At 34.8% G+C, this 22,663-nt stretch overlaps 5 protein-coding genes across 5 annotated transcripts; 4 read left to right on the top strand and 1 right to left on the bottom strand.

The window, feature by feature from the left end:
- The first annotated feature begins 7,370 nt into the window (after nt 1-7,370).
- LOC148212564 (11-beta-hydroxysteroid dehydrogenase A-like) lies at nt 7,371-9,610 on the top strand. The gene is made up of 5 exons (XM_088121409.1): nt 7,371-7,585; nt 8,353-8,545; nt 8,622-8,707; nt 8,785-9,081; nt 9,193-9,610. Exons 1-5 carry the CDS (start codon nt 7,403-7,405, stop codon nt 9,475-9,477), a joined length of 1,044 nt encoding a protein of 347 aa, XP_087977535.1. The 5' UTR covers nt 7,371-7,402; the 3' UTR covers nt 9,478-9,610.
- Nucleotides 9,611-10,936: 1,326 nt separating this feature from the next.
- On the top strand, nt 10,937-12,760 carry LOC111008744 (11-beta-hydroxysteroid dehydrogenase A). The gene is made up of 6 exons (XM_022281540.1): nt 10,937-11,173; nt 11,357-11,549; nt 11,627-11,712; nt 11,788-11,919; nt 11,996-12,160; nt 12,254-12,760. The coding sequence occupies exons 1-6, from the start codon at nt 10,985-10,987 to the stop codon at nt 12,554-12,556; spliced, it is 1,068 nt and encodes a 355-aa protein (XP_022137232.1). The 5' UTR covers nt 10,937-10,984; the 3' UTR covers nt 12,557-12,760.
- A 432-nt stretch (nt 12,761-13,192) lies between these two features.
- LOC111008746 (11-beta-hydroxysteroid dehydrogenase A-like) lies at nt 13,193-14,893 on the top strand. Its single transcript, XM_088122017.1, has 6 exons — nt 13,193-13,405; nt 13,484-13,676; nt 13,799-13,884; nt 13,964-14,095; nt 14,223-14,387; nt 14,483-14,893. The coding sequence occupies exons 1-6, from the start codon at nt 13,223-13,225 to the stop codon at nt 14,777-14,779; spliced, it is 1,056 nt and encodes a 351-aa protein (XP_087978143.1). The 5' UTR covers nt 13,193-13,222; the 3' UTR covers nt 14,780-14,893.
- Nucleotides 14,894-15,481: 588 nt separating this feature from the next.
- LOC111008745 (11-beta-hydroxysteroid dehydrogenase A-like) lies at nt 15,482-17,129 on the top strand. The gene is made up of 6 exons (XM_022281541.2): nt 15,482-15,740; nt 15,850-16,042; nt 16,116-16,201; nt 16,279-16,410; nt 16,496-16,660; nt 16,802-17,129. Exons 1-6 carry the CDS (start codon nt 15,558-15,560, stop codon nt 17,021-17,023), a joined length of 981 nt encoding a protein of 326 aa, XP_022137233.1. The 5' UTR covers nt 15,482-15,557; the 3' UTR covers nt 17,024-17,129.
- Nucleotides 17,130-20,103: 2,974 nt separating this feature from the next.
- On the bottom strand, nt 20,104-20,809 carry LOC111008980 (indole-3-acetic acid-induced protein ARG7). The gene has a single exon (XM_022281866.2). The coding sequence runs from the start codon at nt 20,631-20,633 to the stop codon at nt 20,151-20,153; it is 483 nt and encodes a 160-aa protein (XP_022137558.1). The 5' UTR covers nt 20,634-20,809; the 3' UTR covers nt 20,104-20,150.
- Between the last annotated feature and the right edge of the window lie 1,854 nt (nt 20,810-22,663).

Genomic DNA, 22,663 nt, shown 5'->3' with positions numbered 1-22,663 from the left:
ATTTCAATTTTGATCCTTGATCCGTCCAGATCAGCAGTCTGACAAGGCACTCATCTCACCGGAAACTGGCCTGCATGTTCCCCGCTTCAGCTTCACTTATCTCCATGCTCTTAAAACGCACCGTTTAAGCCGATGTGGTAAATGGTAAATTGGTAAATACACACCCCATCCCAAATGGGGTTGGTCTGACGTGGCAAGACGTGGATCCCTAATCTTATTTCGTGTAAAAGAAGATCCCGAACTCTGATCCCGGATCCGGGCTACAGAGACAGGCCCGTCACCTTTCTCTTCTGTGACGTCCAATGCAAATATTCCACCCATCGTTGCCATTGCTGACTCACCCTCATCTTCCGCAATGATGTTACACTTCAGTCGTTTCCACGGCGGAGGTCGCGGTGGCGACTGCCGACGGCGGAGAGAGATTGGGCAGTTTGGTAATTCCAACTTTAATGAAGGTGGCGGGTCCCACATTATGATTATTTTTTTTTAATGCTGGGGTGAAAACTAGCTATTGTATGTGTACCACATTATGGATTCAAAGTATTAATATATAATATATGTTGGTTGCCAAACCCACGTGACCGCCATCTCTTTAACACTATCTTTTACTGGGTCGATTTTTCTTTTTTCTTTTCTCTTTTTTAATTTTTAATTTTATGTAAACATCAAGGTGAAATTACTCTTTTCCTCGTTTCTTGTTCAGCGCCTGTTCTGTGTGCACGCACCGACTCGCTACCGCTGCTTAAAAAATCGTAATAGTTTATTATTTTAGTACACTTCGAGTTAATTATAATTTAAACTTTTTAATCATATGATAACTATATTATATAATTCATACATGTTATTTATTAATATGATTCGAGTATGACCTAATCAGAGGAATAATTTACGTAATTACATAATTAATAAAAACGTCCAGTTGATTATTCCGTTTCTACTTCTTTAATAAAATAACTCAGAAGGCAGAGTTTTTTCAACGATCTTTGATTAGGTATCCTGCATAACAGTTTAATCATTATAAATGGAGAGGAAAAACAACAATATAGAGATTCAAACACATAACCTCTCACTCTAATATCATGTTACTATGTAGAAGATGAATATACAACCACTATAATGAGTTGATTAAATTTAATTCATTTTTTATTTCACACGTGTTGTTGTCTTAAAAAAAAACAAAATAACATTAAATTAAATCTAACCAAGGATTTGAGTCTTAATTAAAGCATAATAAAAGTTATAATAATTCCACCAAAAAGAGTTGTGGTTACTTTTTGAATACTCTAAAAGGAAAAATAAGAAATAAAAAGAAATGTTGCGTCAAACTCTCACGTGGTATTATGATCTACAAAAGCTATTGGGAAGAACAAAAAGGAGAAATCAACATCTATTTTTTAAGGGAAAAAAACGATATAGAGAATTCATGCCCTTTAGCATTGGTTATATAATAGCATAACATGGGTGAGAATAATCATCATATCATATAATTGAAAAGGCAAAGAATAATGTGGGAGAGGCAGAAGCAACAATATATTATAAAGTTATTATAAAGTTGAGTAGTCAATCATTCATGGACCACTGTCTTCTTAAGGTATGGTTTTGAACAAGAATGACAGACGGGCATCGCATTTGGCATCTTCATCTAACCAAAACAAAAAACAATGCAAAATCTAAGAATGATTAATTATAGCTTAATCTAGCACATTAAACTTAATTAATTTACGATCTTCTCTCTCTAGCCCTAGCTTTAAGTTTCAACAGCACATAATAATATTTTCAATGGCTTTCATTCATCCACTTTTGACCAAGCCTGGTGTATTTGGTAGAGTGCTACGGATGCTCCATAAATGTTAGTTTGTGGGGACAGAATAATTTAATTGAGCACCTTCAGCTTTTTTTATAATAACTAATTAAAGTTCAACCAAAACTTATTTAGGTAATTATTGTTAAATTATTATTATTATTATTATTATTTTTATTGTTCTCTTATAGTTCATTTTTTTTGTACTGTGTACAACCAAAGAGCCATTGAAACTTTTAAAAAATGGAAAACATTGTGCTTTATGGTAAATTATTGAGTGTACTTCTGTTTTGTCTTTGATCTCATTACTTCTTGTTTTTGTATTAGTACTTAATTGTGTGGGTCAGAAACGAGTAGAGCATTCATTGAGATTATGAAGCTATTAATTAGTGTTAAAAGTATTATATGATTGCGGGATTAATTTTGATTTAGAGCTCCGTTTATTTTAAAGAAATGAGAATTGAGTAATAGAAATTTTTCTTGGTGTTTACTAGGAATGAAACTAATTGTTGGGATCACCTTAATCTTGGGAATCATTTTCTTTTAAAATGTGTAATTCATTTTCTACGACATAATCGATATTATTCGGGAAATTTACCCTTTTTATTCATGAATTATTTTACAATTTTATTTGTTCAGTTGTTTATATTAGTAATAATTTTTCTTGTAATAACAAATTATACCAACTTTTTTTAGTCATTTTATTATAAAACATTACAACTTTCTAATTAAGTTATCAATAATTTTTTTCTACTTTGTTATTATTAATTAACATAAACAAAATTATTTTTAAAAATTCATTATTATTAAATAGCTGAAAAATAAGATTTTATAATAATTTATACATTTTTTCTTTGATGGAATTTTATTTTAATTACTTATTATTTGTTAATATAAATAAATTGCAATAATAAAAAAATATTTACTCCCAGCAAAATAAATCAAAACAAATTATTGTTTTATTAAAATATCAAGATAATATATTTTTTTATTCAGGCGGTTTTAATAAACAATATGAATGGATTTTTTGGTTACAGATAATTTGGTAAACAAAATCAAATAAATAATATTTAGATTTTGATTTATTTGAATTCTAATTATTATAAGTTAACGGGGCATGAGTGGTGTGGTTTCGAGGCTTTTGGTGCAATAGGAAAGCCCATTTATTTTGGGCCCGCTGAACTCTGGCTTCTGTGGTTGTAGAGTTGGATCAGTGAGTTGGTCCAATTAAAGTACGAAACAAAAAGGAACAAAATAATTGGCTACTGTAAGTAAATAAATTTAAATCCAAGGAGGAGTAAAAAAGAGAGAAGAAAAATTGAATTGTTTGTACTAATTTTAGTTATGTTTAGGCTCTGGAATTCCATTGGGTTGTGGCTCTTATAATGGAAGCTTTATTGAAATGAAATAGAAATGAATGCGTTTAACCAAAATATATTATAAACCCTAATATGAATGGTATATGATTTTCATTCTAAAAGGGGACGGTGATATTGCATTCACCTTACAAACCCAACACCGAACACGTTACATGATTTAACGTTGTTTCCTACTTAATTAATATCATTATTTCTTCATCAAAAGCAATTTACACGATGCATAATTTTTATTCGAAAAGATGTTAACTTACAAGTTTGGTGAATAATTTTTCAACTAGTGACCATAAGCTTCCATTTCTTTTAATACAATTCTAAATTTGTTTACTATTTCTATTTAGTTATTCTACATAATTTTTAATACATCAATTTGTCGTTAATACGATCATAGTTCAAGTTGATAAAAATAATTATTACCATCTTTAAAATTAATGGTTCGATCTTCTATCTTATAATTGTTGAATTAAAAAATCAAAATACATCATTTTATTAACTCTAATAAGTTAACGTGTTATAGTACCTATATTATTTAAGAATTATATAGTTAAAGATGATTTTGTTTGGTAGCATAAATATTAAACTGATTAAGGTATTGATCAAAAGATCGAGTCATGGCACAGGTAGTAAAGCTCCGAATAAGGTAAAAAATCACGATTTCACGAAGTTGTTTAGTATGGGTTCCTAGAGCCCAATCTTTCAAATACCCTGTTATTTTTCAAGATTTCTGAATTGAATTGTGTTCATCGGTCAAGTTTATTCCTTTCAATTGTTGCATTTAAATACACCTTAGGATCATTTTGAGGCACATTGAAAATTTTATAATAAGTGTATATCATGACATGAAAGTTAGTTCTTTTGGAATGATCTGTAATTAAATAAGGCCACTAATGAACAATAAATTATTGCGTGCGTGCGTGGAGGATCATATATAATATATATTTGTTTGAGACAACGTGTAAATCTTACCTTTACCAAAAGCAATTTTTTTTTCTTCTTTTATTAAATCCAATTCCAAAATGGGCTCAATAATGTAAATAAATAATAAAGAAAGAGAGAAAAGAAATGGAGGTGCAAATTTAAACCACACCCCACCACCACTGATCTCTTGAGTAGGAATTGTGTTATTTATGAGTTGTTTTAGAAATTATTTTTTATTTTATGAAATCGAAATCAACCTAGGGCCATCAATATACACCTTAAATTTATATTTTAATGCACGTATGATTAAAAATTTCACCCAGAACTTAAGTTAGTAGTGATTGACATTTCTTTCTAATCAAAAGTTTATGGGTTTGAATCCTCCTTCTTGTACTTAAAAAAAAATCACCTCTTTATTATTGGAAAAAAAAAGAAAAGAAAAACTAAAATTTCACCTCTCAAACTTCAAAATACATGAATACCTTGAAATCGACTTGCTATATTATGATCATACGTGTGTAAATAAATATAAAGTTATCCTATTTAATTTCTTAAGATAATAAAATGGTGGACCAATTGATATGCAACTCAACATTCGACTTTATGAGGTTATATATATTTGATTTTAAAAATATATTTGCAAGAAGCTTGACCTCTAACTTGGGAGGAAACCCTTCAATCAAACGGTGGAAAGATGAGGATATTAGTAAGCCATGGTTAACTTTATTTATTTATTTTTAGTGGAATCTTCTTTTAATATTTTAAATGCATTCTGACAAATTTGCTTTTTTACGTTTCATATCGTCTATGGCGTGGGCACTGGGCATTGACAAATTAAACTTAGGGCCGTTAAATGACTTTATTTATATTCCACATTTTATGTTCGAATAAAACAATCATTAGTTTCATAATTTAAGTTATGACAATCCAATTTTCATACATATAAAAAACATTTTTTTAAGAATATTTATTAAAAAATAGCCCTCAATTTAAGTTATTGACAATTCATCATCCAATATTCAAAAAACAAAAAAAAAAAAAAAAAAAAAAGGGAAAAAAGCATATTGTAGACATAAATATAGTGATCTAACTTTAGTTGAAGATTACTTCTAACTAAATATCTATCATAAAATATAACAAATAGGTCAACACTTTGATTACTGTAATAATTCGTAGGGTTTGAGCTTTTATTAATTATAATATCTCCATTTTTATCTTTTAAGACTTCAAGCTATATATCATGATAACACTGATTTTTTTTTCTTTTTATTATCGACAACATGTGAGTATGAGAGTTTGAGGACATAACATTTTAGTCGATATTATCCGCCTTAACCAATTTATGGACGTATATATTTTAATGATAAAGCTATTTAGTGTTACTTTAATAACTACTTTACATTGTTCAAAAATAATAATAATAATAATAATAATAAATAACTACCTTATACCTACCCATCAATTTCCATTGCTTATGCTTTATAAGGGAAGAAAAGGTTATATTCCAATATCTTAAAAGAAATTAGGTAAAGTGGCATAGCATGAACATGAGATTTATTTTATTAGTAATCTTTAGTGATAATCTCAAATCACTTTGCTTATGATAACTTTTCTTAACCAAACAAAGTCGATAAACTTACTTTATAATTTTGCAAAATAAAAAAAAATATTAAAACAAAAGAATACTATTTCTAAAATAGTAAAATAAAAGGTTAGAGTAGCACCACATTCGCAAGAATCGAGTATATAAACTCCCCTCAATTTTCCCCCACAAGATATGGAAGCCTTTGTTCCACGTTCTTCGTTGTGCAATTATGGTTTTATTTTCTTTGGTTCCCATTTTTGAGTTCTCAACAAAGATAAAACCATACAAAATGGGTGTTAATATTATCAACAACAATATCATTCATAGCTTCCTCCTCAGTTTTCTTACAGCTCTGGTTTCTGGGATCTTCTTTTTCATCTCCTTCTGGATTCTTCCATTTCTGCAGTCTTCTTCTAACACCCCCACGGCCTCCGTTTTCCTCCTCGGAAACCTAATCGTCGCCGTCCTCGTCGGAGAATCCAAAATGTTTTCCCCAAAAACTTGCGATTCTGCAGTCGATGATGATGATGACTGTTTATTCGATGGGAGTTTTGGGGAGTGTTCGATCGGAGAAATGGAAGATGATTGTGATGAGGGTGAAAGGATTGATGAGTGGGAAATGAGTAATTTGGGTGATCGTGAGGAATTGAGTAGAAGGGCTGATGATTTTATTGCCAGAGTCAATATGCAGAGGAAGATCGAAGCTACGATACTTTCATATGGTTGCGAATGGACGACGATGAACAAAAAATATAGAAGAAGAAGAATCTGTCTGAAACAAAGGTTTTGACTTTTGAGCAGCCTTTGTAAATTATTAGCTTCTTTTAATTTCTCCTCTTTTCTTTAGTCGGAAATGCCACATGTCAACTTGTACCAAAGCATGGTTCAAAAAGAAATATATATATATATATATACACATGCATATTAGTGTACTACAGCAAACAGTCAAATAACAAATTATATAAGCAAGGTTTTAAATGTTTGGATAGAATATCGAGGTTTGAATTTTAATTGAAATATCGATAAAATGTTAATGTCGATGTTGATGGATGTTTCTAGAAAATTATAATAAAAATAAAAAAACTCGAAAAAAGATATTTATTAAAAATGATTTATTAGATCTATATTAATGAAATGATAATATTTTTAATATTTTGTCTTTTTTTTTAATATTATGAAAATGTTGATTTACGATTCTTTTAATAATGAATTTTTTAAACTTATTCCAAAAATATATCATTAACCAAACTATTTCAAAAAATAATACATGGAAAATAGATAATAAACAAGGTCTCTTTAGGAGATGATCATCTCTAACGTTACTTAAAAAAAAATGATTAGGTTCTTTTATATAATAAACAGCATCTCAAATACATAATTTATAGGCTAGGGCAGTGGGTGGATGGCAATTTTTAATTTCATGGTCATGAGTTAAATCCTAGTTTTTCTAGTTTTAATAATAGTAAAGTTGTTAAAAGTTTAGAAGAGGAATCAGAATTTTTCTCCGAGCATTGTATCAATTTTAACAAGAAGAGTAAAATTTGATGAAAAGAAAAAAGTTGGGAAGTAAACTATATGTTGGGAGTTGCAACGTGGGTGATAAAAGAGAGGAGAGCACGTGTGTGGCGCGTGCAGTTTTGAAATGCCACGAACGCGAACGACTCTGCTTAGTTGGGTAGAAGATGTGTGTTGTGGCGGTGAGAGTTTGATGTGAAATTGGAGATGGAGTTTATTCAAAGCTTCTTCAATTTAGTCGCTCCCTCCTTCACCTTCGTCTCCCTCGCCCTTTTGTTACCGTCCTACGTGACTTTCAAGTATTTTCTCTCCTTCCTTAGGACTCTCTTTAGCGAAGATGTCGCTGGGAAGGTCGTTCTCATCACTGGAGCTTCCTCTGGCATCGGCCAGGTAACTAACAAACTTTTGTTAAGTGGTTGTCTCAACTAATTACAGGTGTATTATTACATTAAATTCTCTAGAAGAACTCGATCTTGACAAGTTTTTACTTAAATTTCATGGAAATGTTTGCGCGATCGTGAAATTTAGTAGGTTGGGTAATGAGACCACCCCTCTTAATACAATACTCTATAATTTGATATTTATTGTGTTTTAGTATATGATTTCATTTTTAAGCATGTCTTAAAAACTGTCTAACCATTAGTTTGAAATTAGGTATTTTGTAAAAATATACTTTAATTGTGTCATATTTTGAAATAAAAAACTATTATTTATTCCCCCGTTGAAATACTTTCCCCTCCCCTTGATTATTGGAAGAACATCAACTAAATTTAGATCGCATTTCGTTACCATTTTATTTTTGATTTTCTCATGAACATTGGTTTTGAAATTATAAAGACATTTCAAAATCATTTTTTTGGGGGGGGGGGGGGGGGGGGGGGTTTAAAAAAAAAAAAAAAAAAAAACTGAGAGCCCAGCAAAATAAAAAAAAATATCGTTATGAAATGAAGCAAAAACTAATAATTTATTTACTTGCTTATATTATTAACACCCTATGATTATTTAGCTTGAAAATTAGCAAAAGACATACATAATAATAGCTCTGAAGTTTTGGTTTCAAGTCTTCAATAAAAAATTCTCGACGCTGTTTTTGACTCATCGGTGGCCATTTAAATAGCTTGAAGATCAGTTCAAAATAAAATAAATATGTTTTGCAGCACTTGGCGTACGAGTATGCAAGAAGAGGAGCCCAATTAGCTCTTGTAGCTCGGCGAGAAATGTCACTCGAGGAAGTTGCAGAGGATGCTCGCCATTATGGCTCCCCACAAGTTATCACCATTCCTGCAGACGTTTCCAACCTCCAAGACTGTCGCCGGATCATCCACCAAACTATCAATCACTTCGGAACATGTGAGATCATTATATCATAATCCAATCGCATTAAATTATATAGTTTTGTTTTTGTGATGGATTTGGATGGACGCAGTGGACCATTTGGTGAACAATGCGGGCATCACCACCATGACCCTGTTTGAAGAAATCACCGACATCACTGCCTTCACACAAGTAATGGTAATTAAACGCAACCCCATTTGAATTAGTAGTCTAATCAACAATGGGTCGGCATCAAAATTTAATTTTGATTGCAGGATACCAACTACTGGGGATCGGTGTATATGGCTCATTTCTCAATTCCATATCTGAGACAGAGCAGAGGGAAGATCATAGCCCTGTCCTCGACTGCGGCGTGGTTGCCGGGCCCGAGAATGAGCATTTACAATGCGAGTAAGGCGGCGATTAGGAGCATGTTCGAGACTTTGAGAGTGGAGGTGGCGCCGGAGATTGGAATCACGATTGTGACCCCTGGTTTCGTTGAATCTGAATTGACCAAAGGGAAGGCTCTGTACTCCCACGCCGCAATGGAGGTTCATCAGGACGTCAGGGATGTAAGCCTCTGTTTTTGCCTAATTAATAAAAAAAAAAAATGGGAACCCCAGAAATAGTTTCGAAATTGGAAGTTAATTAATGGTAAAAAGAGGGGAAATTGGTGGTGGCAGGCTCTGTTGGGGGCGACGCCGGTGGAGACGGTGGAGGCGTGCGCGAAGGCGATCGTGAATGCGGCGTGCCGCGGTGACCGGTACTTGACGGAGCCGTCTTGGTTCAACGCGGTTTATTACCTCAAGGCGTTTTGCCCGGAGTTGCTGGAGTGGTGGTTCCGGGTATTTGTTTGCAAACCCGCCGGCGCCTCTGAAACACTCAACAAACAGATCCTCGATCTCACCGGAGCAAAGGATATTATGTATCCCCTTTCAATTCGCTCCCCCGACGTGAAGGCGGAGTGATTACAAAGATGTGAATTATCTGTCTCTGATGCTGCTTTCATGACTATAGCTGCTCTGTGGCTGCTGGCTTTCTTTTGTTGGAATAAGGTTGTACATTACTCAATATGTGACAGGAAAAATCAATCTTGGCAAATTATTGGTTAAAGATACAAAACAAAGTTAAATTATTAAATAAGACTTGATATATTATATTTAAAAAGAAAAAAGTTAATTCCGTTATATTTTTAAAAGATGCCTTCATAAAAGGTTTAATAATAAAAAATAAGATTTAACAATTCTTCATTCATTCAAATTTTGTAGGGATTCAAAGACATTTAAGTTTTAAATAATAATAAAAATAATGGTAGATTTAAGTTTAACTTAAAAAGAAATTGATTTTAGTAAATTTTAAGGACCTCAAAAACATTTATATTTAAATTAAAAAGGGAAAATCGGATTAATTAAAATAAATAAAGTTTAAATGAATAAATTAACAACAAAAGAAAATTAAGAAATGGAGTGAGATAAAACCGGCGTTAAGAGAGTAGTTGAGAAGATCAAGGAATGCGTATCTTTAACGGCCAGCAAATTCCCTAATTTTTCTAAATAGTTTGAAACTATCTCTCTTTTCTCTAATTTTTAAAAAAATCTTTCCAAAAGATATGATATGATAAACTTATTTAATTCGAATTTGCCTATGTTCTAATTTTGTTCGAGGAATAAGGTTGTACATTATTCAATACGTGATGGGGAAAATCAATTTGATTTGGAAATTGCATGCCCTTCCTAAATTTTAAACCTAGTGTTAAAGAAATCACTCAAAATAAACAAAAATAGCATAGGAATGAAATTTCACCCAATTCGGGAGATGGAAAGATGTTGAGCCACGTAAGAATCCAGCTGTAAACATTACGTGTTGCCACGTCCTCTGTTTGAGTGTTGCAACATTGGTTCGTAGCGCCAAGCGTGTTCTGTTCTTCTTAGCATATGATCCAAATTCCAAATCACCGATTCATTCTTTCCCAAAACTAAAATTCAAAAACCCTCGCTTTCAGACCTTGTCGTTTCAGTAAAACGACGTATCGGCCCGCTGCAATTTAATTACATCTATAACCTATTTGCTGTGGATTCATATTAGGTAGACACAACCATCTCTGATGAATCGTGTAAAGGAAGCGCCGACATAAATTTCTGTTGAGATGAGATCGTGGAGCCCATCTTCTGAAAACACACTGACAATTAAGATATGATTCTCATCCCGCCAATTTAGAGACACAGGCAGAAAGTTGATTTGGTTATTTCTAAGCAGGTATATCTGTTCATGCATTTGGACAATTGCCTCCTTTAATTTGTCAGTTTAGGTTATTTCTCAGCACGTATCTATGTTTATGCATGATAATTGCCACCGCTTTCTTCTGTTCTGCCATATTATTTTCAATTGTTTACTTATATAATGTCAATAAATTCACTATCTTTTCAGATTATACCTGCTCTGTTTTATGGGAGAAAAACAGAGGATAGTTAAACAATGATGATGAACATCCTTCACAGTTTTCTAAATTTAGTAGCTCCACCCTTCACCTTCGTTTCGCTCTTCCTCCTATTGCCGCCTTATCAGGCTTTGAAATCCTTCCTCTCTATTGTTTCTGCTCTCTTTAGCGAAAATGTCGCCTACAAAGTCATTCTCATAACTGGAGCTTCCTCCGGCATCGGCGAGGTAACAAATTTAAATTTGTTCACAAATAATCTACCCTGTGTGAACAGGGGTGGAGTTAGAGAAATATTTCAATACTGAAACCAATATAAACCAAAAGTTAAAACCATTTTAATTAACTTTTTGGGAATCCCTAATGTATGTGAATAAAGGTTTAGAAATAACAAATAATGGTTTCTATTTCAGCATTTGGCATACGAGTATGCAAAGAGAGGAGCTTTCTTAGTTCTCGTAGGCAGACGAGAGGAGCCACTCGAAGAAGTCGCGGATATAGCTCGCTGTTTTGGCTCTCGAGACGTACTCACCATTGGAGCAGATGTTTCCAATTTGGAAGATTGCCGTCGGATCATCGACGAGACGATTAATCACTTTGGGAGAAGTGAGTCCGGAAATTTTGCACAAGAATGATTTAAGTAATTTCGTTCTTTATTTGATTTTCTGATATTGATGATGCAGTCGACCACCTGGTAAACAACGCGGCAATCACTCATTTGGTGATGTTCGAAGACATAACCGATATTGCTGCGTTTAAACAAATAATGGTAGTCGCTAACAAAACAATCACTTGTTAGGCCCCTGTTTTAGTTTTATGCATTAATTTGTGTGGAAATTTGCAGGATATAAATTACTGGGGAGCCGTGTACATGACCCATCTCGCAATTCCATATCTGAGATTCAGCAGAGGGAAAATCGTGGCCCTGTCCGCACCTCCGGCGTGGCTGCCGGCGCCGAGAATGAGCATTTACAATGTAGTTTTAGTTCAATTTAGAGAGATTTTTGTGGTGTTTTGAGTTTTGAATGCACGATGTTGTATTATGTGTGCAGTCGAGCAAGGCGGCGATTAAGAGCATGTTTGAGACGTTGAGGGTGGAGCTGGGGGCGGACATTAGCGTCGTAATCGTGACTCCTGGATTTGTAGAATCTGAATTGACGCAAGGCAAAGCATTGAACGCCCAAGGCAAAATGGAACTCCGTCAAGACATGAGAGATGTGAGCAAATGAAATTGGTTGGTTTGGGATTGGGGATTGGGGAATTGGGGAATTGGGGAATTGGGAAATTGAAATGTGGGGTTTGAATTGCAGGCACTGATAGGGCTGGTGCCGGTGGAGTCGGCGGAGGCGTTCGCGAGGGCGGTGGTGAAGGGGATATGCCGGGGAGACAGGTACGTGACGGAGCCGCCGTGGTACGACGCGCTGTATTACTGGAAGGCGTTTTGCCCGGAGTTGGTGGAGTGGAGCTACCGGATACTGGCTATGCCCAGGGCCGGAGCTGCTGAACACGACGCCCTCACCAAGCAGGCTCTGGATTTCACCGGTGGCAAGCGTCTGCTCTATCCTCCTTCCATTTGCTCCACCGACCTCAAGCCCGGTTATAAGAATTTTTAATTTTTAATTAGAAATTTTGTAGCTGGATATTGCTAAGTGCTACCTCTTAATTTTGTGTTTGTTGTGTGAAAATTATGTGTATAAATCTTGTAATCTTTCCACTCGGTCTCTAATGTGTCTATGTCCCTTTTGCGTTCCTTGTACAATATATACCAGAGTCATGCTCATGTGTAATATACAGTTGTGTTTTCAGGTTCTTGTGAATTTTTAATTTTGTTTTATGTTGGATAAGTATTAAACTCGCAACAGCTTATAAAACTTGAAAAGAAGTTTATTATACACGAAATTAATATAGCAATGAATAATAGCCACGATAATTAGCACTAATTTATAAACTATACACTCAAATATATTTAGAATTAATGCGATTCGATGTCTATCTCTACGATTGTATCGTCGAAAGGGAAGGTTTTAGTCCGGAGCCACTCGGTTGCTGGGAGCTCCACCACGTGGCATGCTAATTGGTTCTGTGTCGTCCAGATTTTATTCCGCAACACCTTGGCTGCTAAGAGCCCTGCCACGTCGCGCGGTAGTCAGTTCTGTCGCGTCCTAATTTGTAGCAGTGTCCACGTGGTTCTTGTTTGCCACGCAACGGTGCCACGTGAGTCTGTTCTTTCTTCATCGTTTTAAGCTCACCTCGGGGCTGGGTGTAATCGCAGAGCATCCATGGATCTTATGAACAATTTCTTGAATATCCTTCTTTCTCGTATATCTCTAACGGCCTTCTTCGTCATTCTCCCGGCATACTTGATCTTCAAGTTTCTCTCCTACATAATAAAGTCCATCTTCAGTGAAGATGTCGACGGAAAAGTGGTTCTCATCACCGGAGCTTCCTCAGGCATCGGCGAGGTTCTGCCTCTAGCCCACCCTGTATTTCGACGAATTTTTCACAAATTTGGATTTAACTTATTTTCTTGATTTTTGAAGCATCTGGCGTACGAGTACGCCAAAAGAGGAGCTTATTTAGCGTTGGTTGCCAGAAGGGAAAATCGCCTCCGCGAAGTTGCCCACGTGGCAGAGCTTCTTGGCTCCCCATATGCTCTCGTCATTAAAGCTGATGTTTCCAAGATCGAAGACTGTAAACGCTGTATTGATACAACAATCGCACACTTTGGACGACGTAACTAAATTCTTACAACCCTGATTACAATTACTTCTCAATGTTTTGATTGTTGGTTTGGAAAATATTAGTCCAATCTCTTCTGCCCTGATGGGATTTTGCGAATTTTAATGACGAAACAGTGGATCATCTGGTTAACAATGCCGGGATAACCAGCATCAATTTGTTTGAAGAATATGACGACGTGAGAAATATGGCATCAGTAATGGTGATAATCGCAAAACCCACTTTTCCGATTGAGTGAAATTGAATGCAGTGAGTTTTTAATCCAAATTAAATTTGTGCAGGACATAAACTTCTGGGGAACAGTTTATTGCACTTACAATGCGATTCCACATCTAAAACGAAGCAGAGGGAGGATAATTGGAATTGCTTCCTCCGCGGAATGGCTACCGGCGCCGCGGCTGAGCTTCTACAGTGTAATTAAATTGATATGTTCATGAATATATGAACAGAACATCCCCTGTTTTCATTTTCCATTTCTATTGTGTGCTCTGTTTTTTCTTTTGTGGTGATTGTAGTTCTGTAATAACATTTAAATTGAAGGCAAGCAAAGCAGCAGTGGCAAGTTTCTACGAGACGTTGAGAACGGAAATTGCGAAAGAGGTGGGGATTACGATTGTGACTCCAGGGCTGACGGAATCAGAGGTGACGCAGGGCAAATTCATATCCAAAACAGGGCAGATGTACCTGGATCAAGAATTGAGAGATGTAAGCGAGAATTATTTTGAATTGAATGTAGAATTTTGGTGAGCCATTTTAAACAAATTGTTGGGGGGGGGGGGGGGGGGGGGGGGGGATTGAAGGCTTTAATTAGTGTGATGCCGATTGCGCCGGTGGGAGGCGTGGTGGAAGCAATCGTGAGGAGTGGTTGCAGAGGGGATGAGCACGTGACGGCGCCGGCGTGGATGAGGACGACGTTTTTCTGGAGGGCGTTGGTTCCGGAGGTGGTGGAGTGGATTAATCGCTTGTTTATAATGACTGGAACTTCCCCCACCCACACCTTTGGGCAGAGGCTGCTTCAACTCACTGGATTGAAGACTTTTATTTACCCACCTTCCGTTCTGTCGCCGGCGATCGACTTGGGACAAAAAACCGACTGACTTGTATCTCTTTTTCCGTCGCCGGCGATCGTTTTGTATTTACAAGATGTTTGTCTTTTTTTACCGTTTCTAAATAAATTACTCGAATCAGTCCACTCTAGTTTGGAACTAAAAGTTCGGATATCTATTTGTTCACGCCGCAGAATTTCTGCAAATCTATGCCTTCCCTTATGAATGATCAAATAAGCGACATTTCCCTCTACGTTTTAATTACAGGGAATTACATGAATATGTTAATTATACAACTTCAAAATTACTAGAATTTGATATATATGGACTAACTACTTCTGAATCATGCGTTAGGGTTGAGAATATAGAATTAAATTCGACCAAGGTTGAGCGGTGGTTTATTGGTATTATCCATATATATAATAATTAAATCTACCAACTTTAATATTGATATTTGAACTCCTGTTTTTTTACATTTATTATGATTTTTGAACTCCTGTTGTTTTCCTTTACTATGATTTTTATTTGGTGGGTCTTGTCGCAATTTTCGAACCCTTTCCAAGTGGGTCTTCACAGAAGCTTTTTCAATTCAGAAGTTATTAAAACATGGAGCGACGTGTGGTCATGGATAATTAGCAGTGTACTACGTGTTGCTTCCATGGCATGCAACGCTGCTACGTAAGCTGTTTGTTCCTCTTTGTTTTGAATTAATTCGGAAAATTCCTTACACGTACTACCCGATTGATTTAAAAATTTATTTTTCTGTCAACGGGAGAACCCAGAGGCTACAAAATTTCCCATTGCCATTTCTGTAATCGTACAGAATTCCATGGATCTCGTTTACAGTTTCTTAAACCTCGTACTTACCACAACATCTCTAATTGCCTTCATCTTCCTTCTCCCACCATACTTGTTCTTCAAGTTCCTCTCATTCCTTCTAAGGTCCACCTTCAGCGAAGATGTCGCCGGAAAAGTCGTTCTGATCACCGGAGCATCCTCGGGCATCGGCGAGGTTCTGCCCCCACCCACCCTCTGCTTCCAATTAAAATTATAACCCAACAACAAAATAGATTTTAATAAATTAATTATTTAATTTGGGGTGTGGGTTTTGATTGTTGAAGCACCTGGCGTACGAGTACGCTAAAAGAGGAGCTTATCTAGCGTTGGCCGCCAGAAGGGAAAACCGGCTCCGGGAAGTCGCCGCCGTGGCGGAATCTCTAGGCTCACCATTTGCTCTCGTAATCCCTGCAGATGTTTCCCAGATTCAGGACTGTAAACGATGTATCGAATCCACCGTGGCCCACTTTGGACGACGTAAGTAAACGAAATTCGATTTCTTTTGTGAATATAATATAATATATATAATTGATAAAATTTGTCCCAACAGTGAATCATTTGGTGAACAACGCGGGGGTATCCAGTATCAATCTGTTTGAAGAATACGACGACCTCAACAATGCGGTCCCAATAATGGTGAAGTGACCATTAATCTTAATTTTTTAGCTCATAATTTTTCAATAGTAATTGAGGTATTGATGTTGGGGGCGCAGGATGTGAACTTCTGGGGAATGGTTTATTGCACTTATTATGCGATTCCACACCTGAAAGCAAGCAGAGGGAAGATCATCGGAATCGCTTCCTCCGCCGCGTGGCTACCTACGCCCAGGCTTAGCTTCTACAGGGTATGTGTAACGCACCTATTAATTTATGTTATAATTAATCACTTGATCCAGTTTAAATTAATAGTTTGATGAATTGAAATTGAAGGCAAGCAAAGCGGCAGTGATAAGCTTCTACGAGACACTGAGAGTTGAAGTTGGGGGAGAGATCGGAATCTCCATTATCACGCCGGGGCTGATCGAATCAGAGATGACGCGTGGGAAATTCATGTCCAAAGAAGGCCGTTTGCAATTGGATCAACAACTGAGAGACGTAAGTTAAATTAAGTTAATTAATTCCAACTGTGCATGATTTGGAGCCAGCTTTAAGCCTATAATTATTAAGGATTAATAATGAATAAACTGTCATTTAATTTATCAACGGATATCTCAAACAGTCATTTGCGTAATTCAGGTTGTGCTGAGCGTGATGCCGGTTATGCCGATCGGAGGGGCGGTGAAGGGAATCTTGAGGAGCGGTTGCCGCGGAGATGCGTATGCGACGGAGCCGTCGTGGATGAGGATGGCGTTTTACTACGCCACGCTGTGCCCGGAGTTAGTGGAGTGGCTTAATCGCTTCATTGTTATCACCGCAACTTCTTACTTCTCCACCAACCCAACTCCAATTGCCACATAAAACCCTCGTCTTTTGTTCTGTTTATGCCCAATTTTGTAATTTTATTACTCTTTCCTTTCTGTAATCAAATATTCAAAATAAATGGTTTTGGTGTGGCTTTGCAATATGGGCCGAAAATAGGCCCATTTGTCAGGTGATTTCAGCATGGGCGCGGCTTGAAGCGGTTGTATCCATTGATTTCCTGGCGTTGTCGGCTAAAAGTGCACTGAATATTATTAACCCAAATAATGACTGCGGAAATAACTGCAATTCTAATATAAAAATACCATAAAATTAATTGGAACAAATATTAGAGTGCATCTGGAATTTTGTAATAAAACTTAGGAGAGCAGGAATTTTTATTTTTCTTTAATCATAATGTTCCGCAAATTTTGACACGAAACCCTCGAATGACGCATGAATCTCACACTTGATCCGACGTTTGACAAAAACTAAAATTACTGCCTGCATTGATTTATTTATGGTCAAACGCAGGCTGGTATTCATTTAAAATGTAGGTAGTTTATATTACTAACTGGCAATGAGGCGTAAGAAAAGTAATAATAACAAACGTTATTTTAAACCACAGTATGATGTTACGTGCATAATTGAGTTTCAAGCCACTTAATTCATTATTATTTTTCTAAGTTTTAATACTGGTTGGATTTGTAAAGGAATGCAAACAAAGTCTCATATTAATTCGGGAAAAGGAAAAGCATGATACATGAGGATAATCATTTCTATGGGTATGAGACTTTTTTTTAGAAATTAAAAACAAAACTGTGAGGGTTATGTCCAAAGCAACAATATCATACCATTAGGATACGAGCGCGTGTGCGTGTCATTGTCCTTAATAGAGATGAAAGAGATTAAAACACATCATGTGTATAAACTACGATATTATTTTACGTGCATATTTGAGGTTCAAGCCACTTAGTTTATTATTATTTTTTTAGTTCTAGTATGTTGGATGAGAGTTAGAACTTTCACTTTTTTTATAGAAGGATATTTGTGGCAAAGTAGTAGGTAGAGATTGTGTGTATAATAAAATTGAGAAAAAGAGATGAGAAACGCCCACAAACTAGGCTGAGAGGGAAATAGAGATTTTCGTTTTCGAGTATGAGAGGGAAATAGAGGTTGGGGATAAAAGAATTTGGTTAAAATACCATTCTACTTTCAATTTTGGTTTATTTTAACTCCTATACTTTTAAAATGTTTATTTTTATCTTTGTACTTTCAATTTTCATTAATTTTAATTCTTATATTTCAAATATTCGTTTTAGTCCACATCTTTTAAAAGTGATTATTTCGGTCATTTAATTTTATTTTTAATCGTATTTTTATCACAATTTTAACACGACACTACACTCAATATAACAATAATTTTATATAAAAGGATTTCCCTTATGCGTAGAATTTTGTTTAAAAATTTAAAAATACAGGGACCAAACAATAAATATTTTGAAAATATACGGACTAAAACAAATCAAATTTGAAATTACGTAGATCAAAATATGCATTTTAAAAATATAACAAACCAAAATAAATAAAAGCTAAAAGTACATAGGATCAAAGTAGTTTTTTGACCAAGAATTTTCCAAATATAAATGGTTGTACTACATTTATTTTAGCCCTAATAAATATGATGTATTAAACATTAGGACTACTAAAAAAACTAGAAATGGAGATGATATTTTATTTATATACTTAAAATCTTCTATTCTTCTCACCACATGCGATTGCTATTTATAAAATAATTATTAAAAAACGAAGAAATTGCTTTCTTTATTCATTAAAAAAAAACATATATAGCCTGAGAAAATTTTCACTCCTTTGATAATCAACCTCTTTTCTTGACATCATCAAGCTGGAAATAATTTATTTAAAATATATATATCTCAATAGTATTTGAAAGTTTGTTTTTAAATATAATTTTAAGTTTTGAGAACTGAGAATTGGAAATTCAATGAAGAATAATTATATATTTTCTTAATTAAAACCTCATTTTTCTGTTAGTTTATTCTCACCCGTGATCCATTCTAAATAAACAATTAAACCCGATATTCTTTCACTAGACTATTAACTTTGACAATATTAGTGATATCAAATGTAGCACGACTATATAGTATTCATAAATCGACTCCATCATTTTTATATATACATTATTGCCCTAGAGTAAAGAGACAATAAACATTAATTAGAATGAACAAAGTCATAATTTCTGAAAACCCCCCTGCCCAATCCTTTATTTGCTCCATATATGGTTAAATCTCCAAGCATGGCAAGGACGTCATTCATTAATGAACATGCACCCCACTCTCCAAGTATGACTTTTTTACCGAATTTTCAGCAGTTAAAAATTAAAGTAAACTTTGAAAGTTGTGTTAAATAAATCCATAAATTTTAAACCATATCTAATAAATTCATAAACTTCTAACGTTATCTGATAGGTCGACAATAGACCAAGGAACGAAAGCAATTGTTTGCTAAATCAAAGCAGAAGGCCTCTCGGATATCGTAATAATGCCCTTAGTGCTAGGTTTCGAAGGAGAAAAAAAGAAAAGCAAAACTTTTCATGAGCAGCTCTCCTGTTTCTGTTTTCGTTCTTGGGAACATGTGCAATCCCATCTCCGATTGACAGAAAATTTTAAATAATATTTAATAAAACAATTCATATAAAAAATCACTAGAAATTTTACACTAGTATTTTGGGACAAATTTTTGATTTGGCTACTAATGTTGCGTTTGAAACCTTCATCCATTTAGTTAGAATTTCACAAGAGGAAGTTTCACACAGAAGGTATGATGCACTGTATTATGATGGCATTCAAAGGCTCTATTTATATAAAAGTATATCCTAAGTTTAGAAGAAAAAGAATCTAAAACTTTAACAAAAATATTGTAACAAAAATGCACAATAATAGATATTCTTGTTTTGACTATGACGTGGTGTGTGGCTTCAACTTCCTTGCTGAAGTTACGTTAACACATTTACGATCTAATTTCTTCACAACTTCCAAAGATAGCGAAACGCGCGCATAAGAAGATCAACTCAAAATCGAATGCCTATTTATCATTTTATATATATAAAGAGAGAGAGAAAAATAAAGATATTTATATTTATATTTGTAAATATCTATGTACTGAGTCAAAGACCATTTAATTTAAGCATGGAGGAGGGACTCAGCAGGCTATAGCCGGCCTGTCTACTGGCGCACGTGGTGAGCCGGAGCGGACTGCAAGTAATTAAACCACCACCGTCGCCGGACGTCCAATGGCCGCCGTCGCCGAGCCGATCATCGCCGGCGTCCATCTCCGCCAGCACCTGGTAGAACAAACCCACCTCGCAAGGAAGCAATATTGGGCCTTGGCTGTTGTAACCGTATTCCAGCTCAGCATCTTCTAGAAGCATCTGAAACAAGGGATGATTGGCGAACTCCGTTCTGACCACGAACCGTTGCTTGTCGGGTCCCACGTAGACGGCGAAGCACCCGTATGGAGCCACCGGGTGCTTGTATTTGGAGCCGCTGTTCCACGATCTGCTCTTCCTCGCCATCGGGTCCACCGATCGGGTCCGGGCCAAGCCCTTGAAACTCACATACTTGCTCAACTTTTTCTTCATGCCCTCCATGGCCAGCCGCCTCAGCTCCAGATTTTAACTTTTGGGTTTTTTCCGAAAGAAAAGTGAGGAGGGGGGAGGGGTTTATATAGGGAAATTAAATAGCGTAGACTTTGAAAGGGAGGTGTTTGGAAGCGGGGTTAGTGATAAAGTTTTAAATTTTAATTTAATTTTTATGCAGCCTTTCCAGATACTTGCATAATTATATAAGAATTAAAATGGGTGTTGTCAAATGTCAACGGGGCCGGGCCGGGCTGGTTTATATTGAACATTAGTAATAATTAGGGTTAATTAAAGGGGAAGGTCTTATGTTTGACAAAATGACAAATGTGGTTATCCCACTTAGTCCTGTCCCCAAACTAACTCCAAGTTGACACACCATACCAGACAAAACTTAGTGCAAATAACGTATAATATAATAAGGTTTCATGGAGGAGAGAGAGGTAAATACAACCACACCGCCATGGTCATCACATTTGGATTCATTCGAATTTCGAATGTTCCTTTTCTTTTTTTAATCTAGTTTTATGTTTTGTTATGTGTTCTATAAATAAATTAAATTTACATAAAAATTTTTTGGATCGATCGATCATTTAATAATACTTAACATGGTATTAGTGAATTAAATTTGATTGAGAAGAAATCATTTTCAATGGAAAGTTTTTTTTCTCAGTATTATTGAAAATTCAATTTGTATTGTTTATTTGGGAGAGGGATTAATTAATTTCACCCACACTCCGCATGGCAGCCACCAAAACGAAAGAGGAAAATTTCAACTTTTTACTCTTCTAGGTTTGTTAACTTTTATAGTGAACTTTCAATTCACAATTTTTTTACTTTTTATTTAGCCTTCCTTTCGTTATTCAATTAATTTTAACAAAAATAAAACAAGAGAAGCAATGATGTTTCCAAACTTATTAATTTCAACAAAATTAAGACTCTCCAAATCAAATGCGTTACATTAAATTTCAGCAAATTAATTATTAAGATTTGGCAGCGCGCATAATTTAACAATAATTGACATATATTTTCAATCAACAAGTTGTGAGTTTGAATCCCCCAACATATTGTACTAAAAAAATCTTAAGATTTGGCCATTGAATTAATCTTTCAAAACTCATCAATTTAATTTCAACAACAAAAATGAGCTCTAGTGTTATACTCTAAAATTCCATCAATTTTAAACCCACTCGATAACATTTTTTTTTAATGATTCCTTAAAAAAAGTTTTAGTATCTCAGGACCTTTTGGTCAAACATAACTGTCTTATACTCATGTTAACAACCATTTTTTAATGAAAGTTTAATAAATAGTGAAATTTGCCACATTTATTTAATGGTAAGATTGAATGTTAAAATTTACTCGTTTGCCAAATTTAGAGGTAAAAAAATTGAAACATTCAAAACATATTTAAAAAGAAAAAAGAAAATACCATTAAGAACTAATGTTGGTTTTGGTACAAAATAGAAAACAAGGAAGTTGACAACATGATTATAGAAATAACATATGATTTATTTCAATATTGAACAGAGACATCAGACACAATAGATATAAATTAATGCAGAGAAAGGGCACGTTTAATTTGGTTCTTTTTTTTTTTTGGGATTAATTAAAAAAACCCTGAAGGAAAAAAAAAAAAAACTTTAAAGGGAGATGAGCATGAGCAGGAAGGTGGGCGGAAGCCAAAATTAGAAGATTAAGGGAAAAGTCTTATTTGATTGGCAGTTTGATGACGCATATAATATAGCAGGGGAGTGGCAACTTGAAATTAGTAGTTGTAGTAGGTTTTAAATATTTATTCATTTTCTTTTACTCAAACAAAATAAATAAATAAATAAATAACATATTATTCATTTTCCAACCTCCTTCCTTTGCCTTTATATTCAAAATCCACCCCTCATTTTGCACCCACAACTTTCGCATGCGCATTATTATTTTAGGTTTAAATATCATTTATTTTAGTATTTATAGTTTTAAAATGTTTATTTTAATTATTGTATTTTTTATTTTTCTCATTTTAATTCTTGTATTTTTAAAATGTC

This window comes from Momordica charantia, assembly GCF_013281855.1.
Source record: "Momordica charantia cultivar OHB3-1 chromosome 3 unlocalized genomic scaffold, Mcharantia_2.0 BLBB01000003.1, whole genome shotgun sequence".
Lineage (NCBI taxonomy): Eukaryota > Viridiplantae > Streptophyta > Magnoliopsida > Cucurbitales > Cucurbitaceae > Momordica > Momordica charantia.
This window is presented reverse-complemented; position numbering and strand designations above follow the sequence as displayed.

Bases quoted from the DNA above. Each gene is read 5' to 3' on its own strand.
- LOC148212564 (XM_088121409.1), top strand. From the start codon at position 7,403: ATGGAGTTTATTCAAAGCTTCTTCAATTTAGTCGCTCCCTCCTTCACC. The intron at 8,546-8,621 runs GTGAGATCATTA...GGATGGACGCAG, and splicing joins TATCAATCACTTCGGAACAT to TGGACCATTTGGTGAACAAT. The intron at 8,708-8,784 runs GTAATTAAACGC...TTTTGATTGCAG, and splicing joins CTGCCTTCACACAAGTAATG to GATACCAACTACTGGGGATC.
- LOC111008744 (XM_022281540.1), top strand. From the start codon at position 10,985: ATGATGATGAACATCCTTCACAGTTTTCTAAATTTAGTAGCTCCACCC. The intron at 11,174-11,356 runs GTAACAAATTTA...TTTCTATTTCAG, and splicing joins CTTCCTCCGGCATCGGCGAG to CATTTGGCATACGAGTATGC. The intron at 11,713-11,787 runs GTAGTCGCTAAC...GGAAATTTGCAG, and splicing joins CTGCGTTTAAACAAATAATG to GATATAAATTACTGGGGAGC.
- LOC111008746 (XM_088122017.1), top strand. From the start codon at position 13,223: ATGGATCTTATGAACAATTTCTTGAATATCCTTCTTTCTCGTATATCT. The intron at 13,885-13,963 runs GTGATAATCGCA...AAATTTGTGCAG, and splicing joins GAAATATGGCATCAGTAATG to GACATAAACTTCTGGGGAAC. The intron at 14,388-14,482 runs GTAAGCGAGAAT...GGGGGATTGAAG, and splicing joins TGGATCAAGAATTGAGAGAT to GCTTTAATTAGTGTGATGCC.
- LOC111008745 (XM_022281541.2), top strand. From the start codon at position 15,558: ATGGATCTCGTTTACAGTTTCTTAAACCTCGTACTTACCACAACATCT. The intron at 15,741-15,849 runs GTTCTGCCCCCA...TGATTGTTGAAG, and splicing joins CATCCTCGGGCATCGGCGAG to CACCTGGCGTACGAGTACGC. The intron at 16,043-16,115 runs GTAAGTAAACGA...TTGTCCCAACAG, and splicing joins CGTGGCCCACTTTGGACGAC to TGAATCATTTGGTGAACAAC.
- LOC111008980 (XM_022281866.2), bottom strand. From the start codon at position 20,633: ATGGAGGGCATGAAGAAAAAGTTGAGCAAGTATGTGAGTTTCAAGGGC.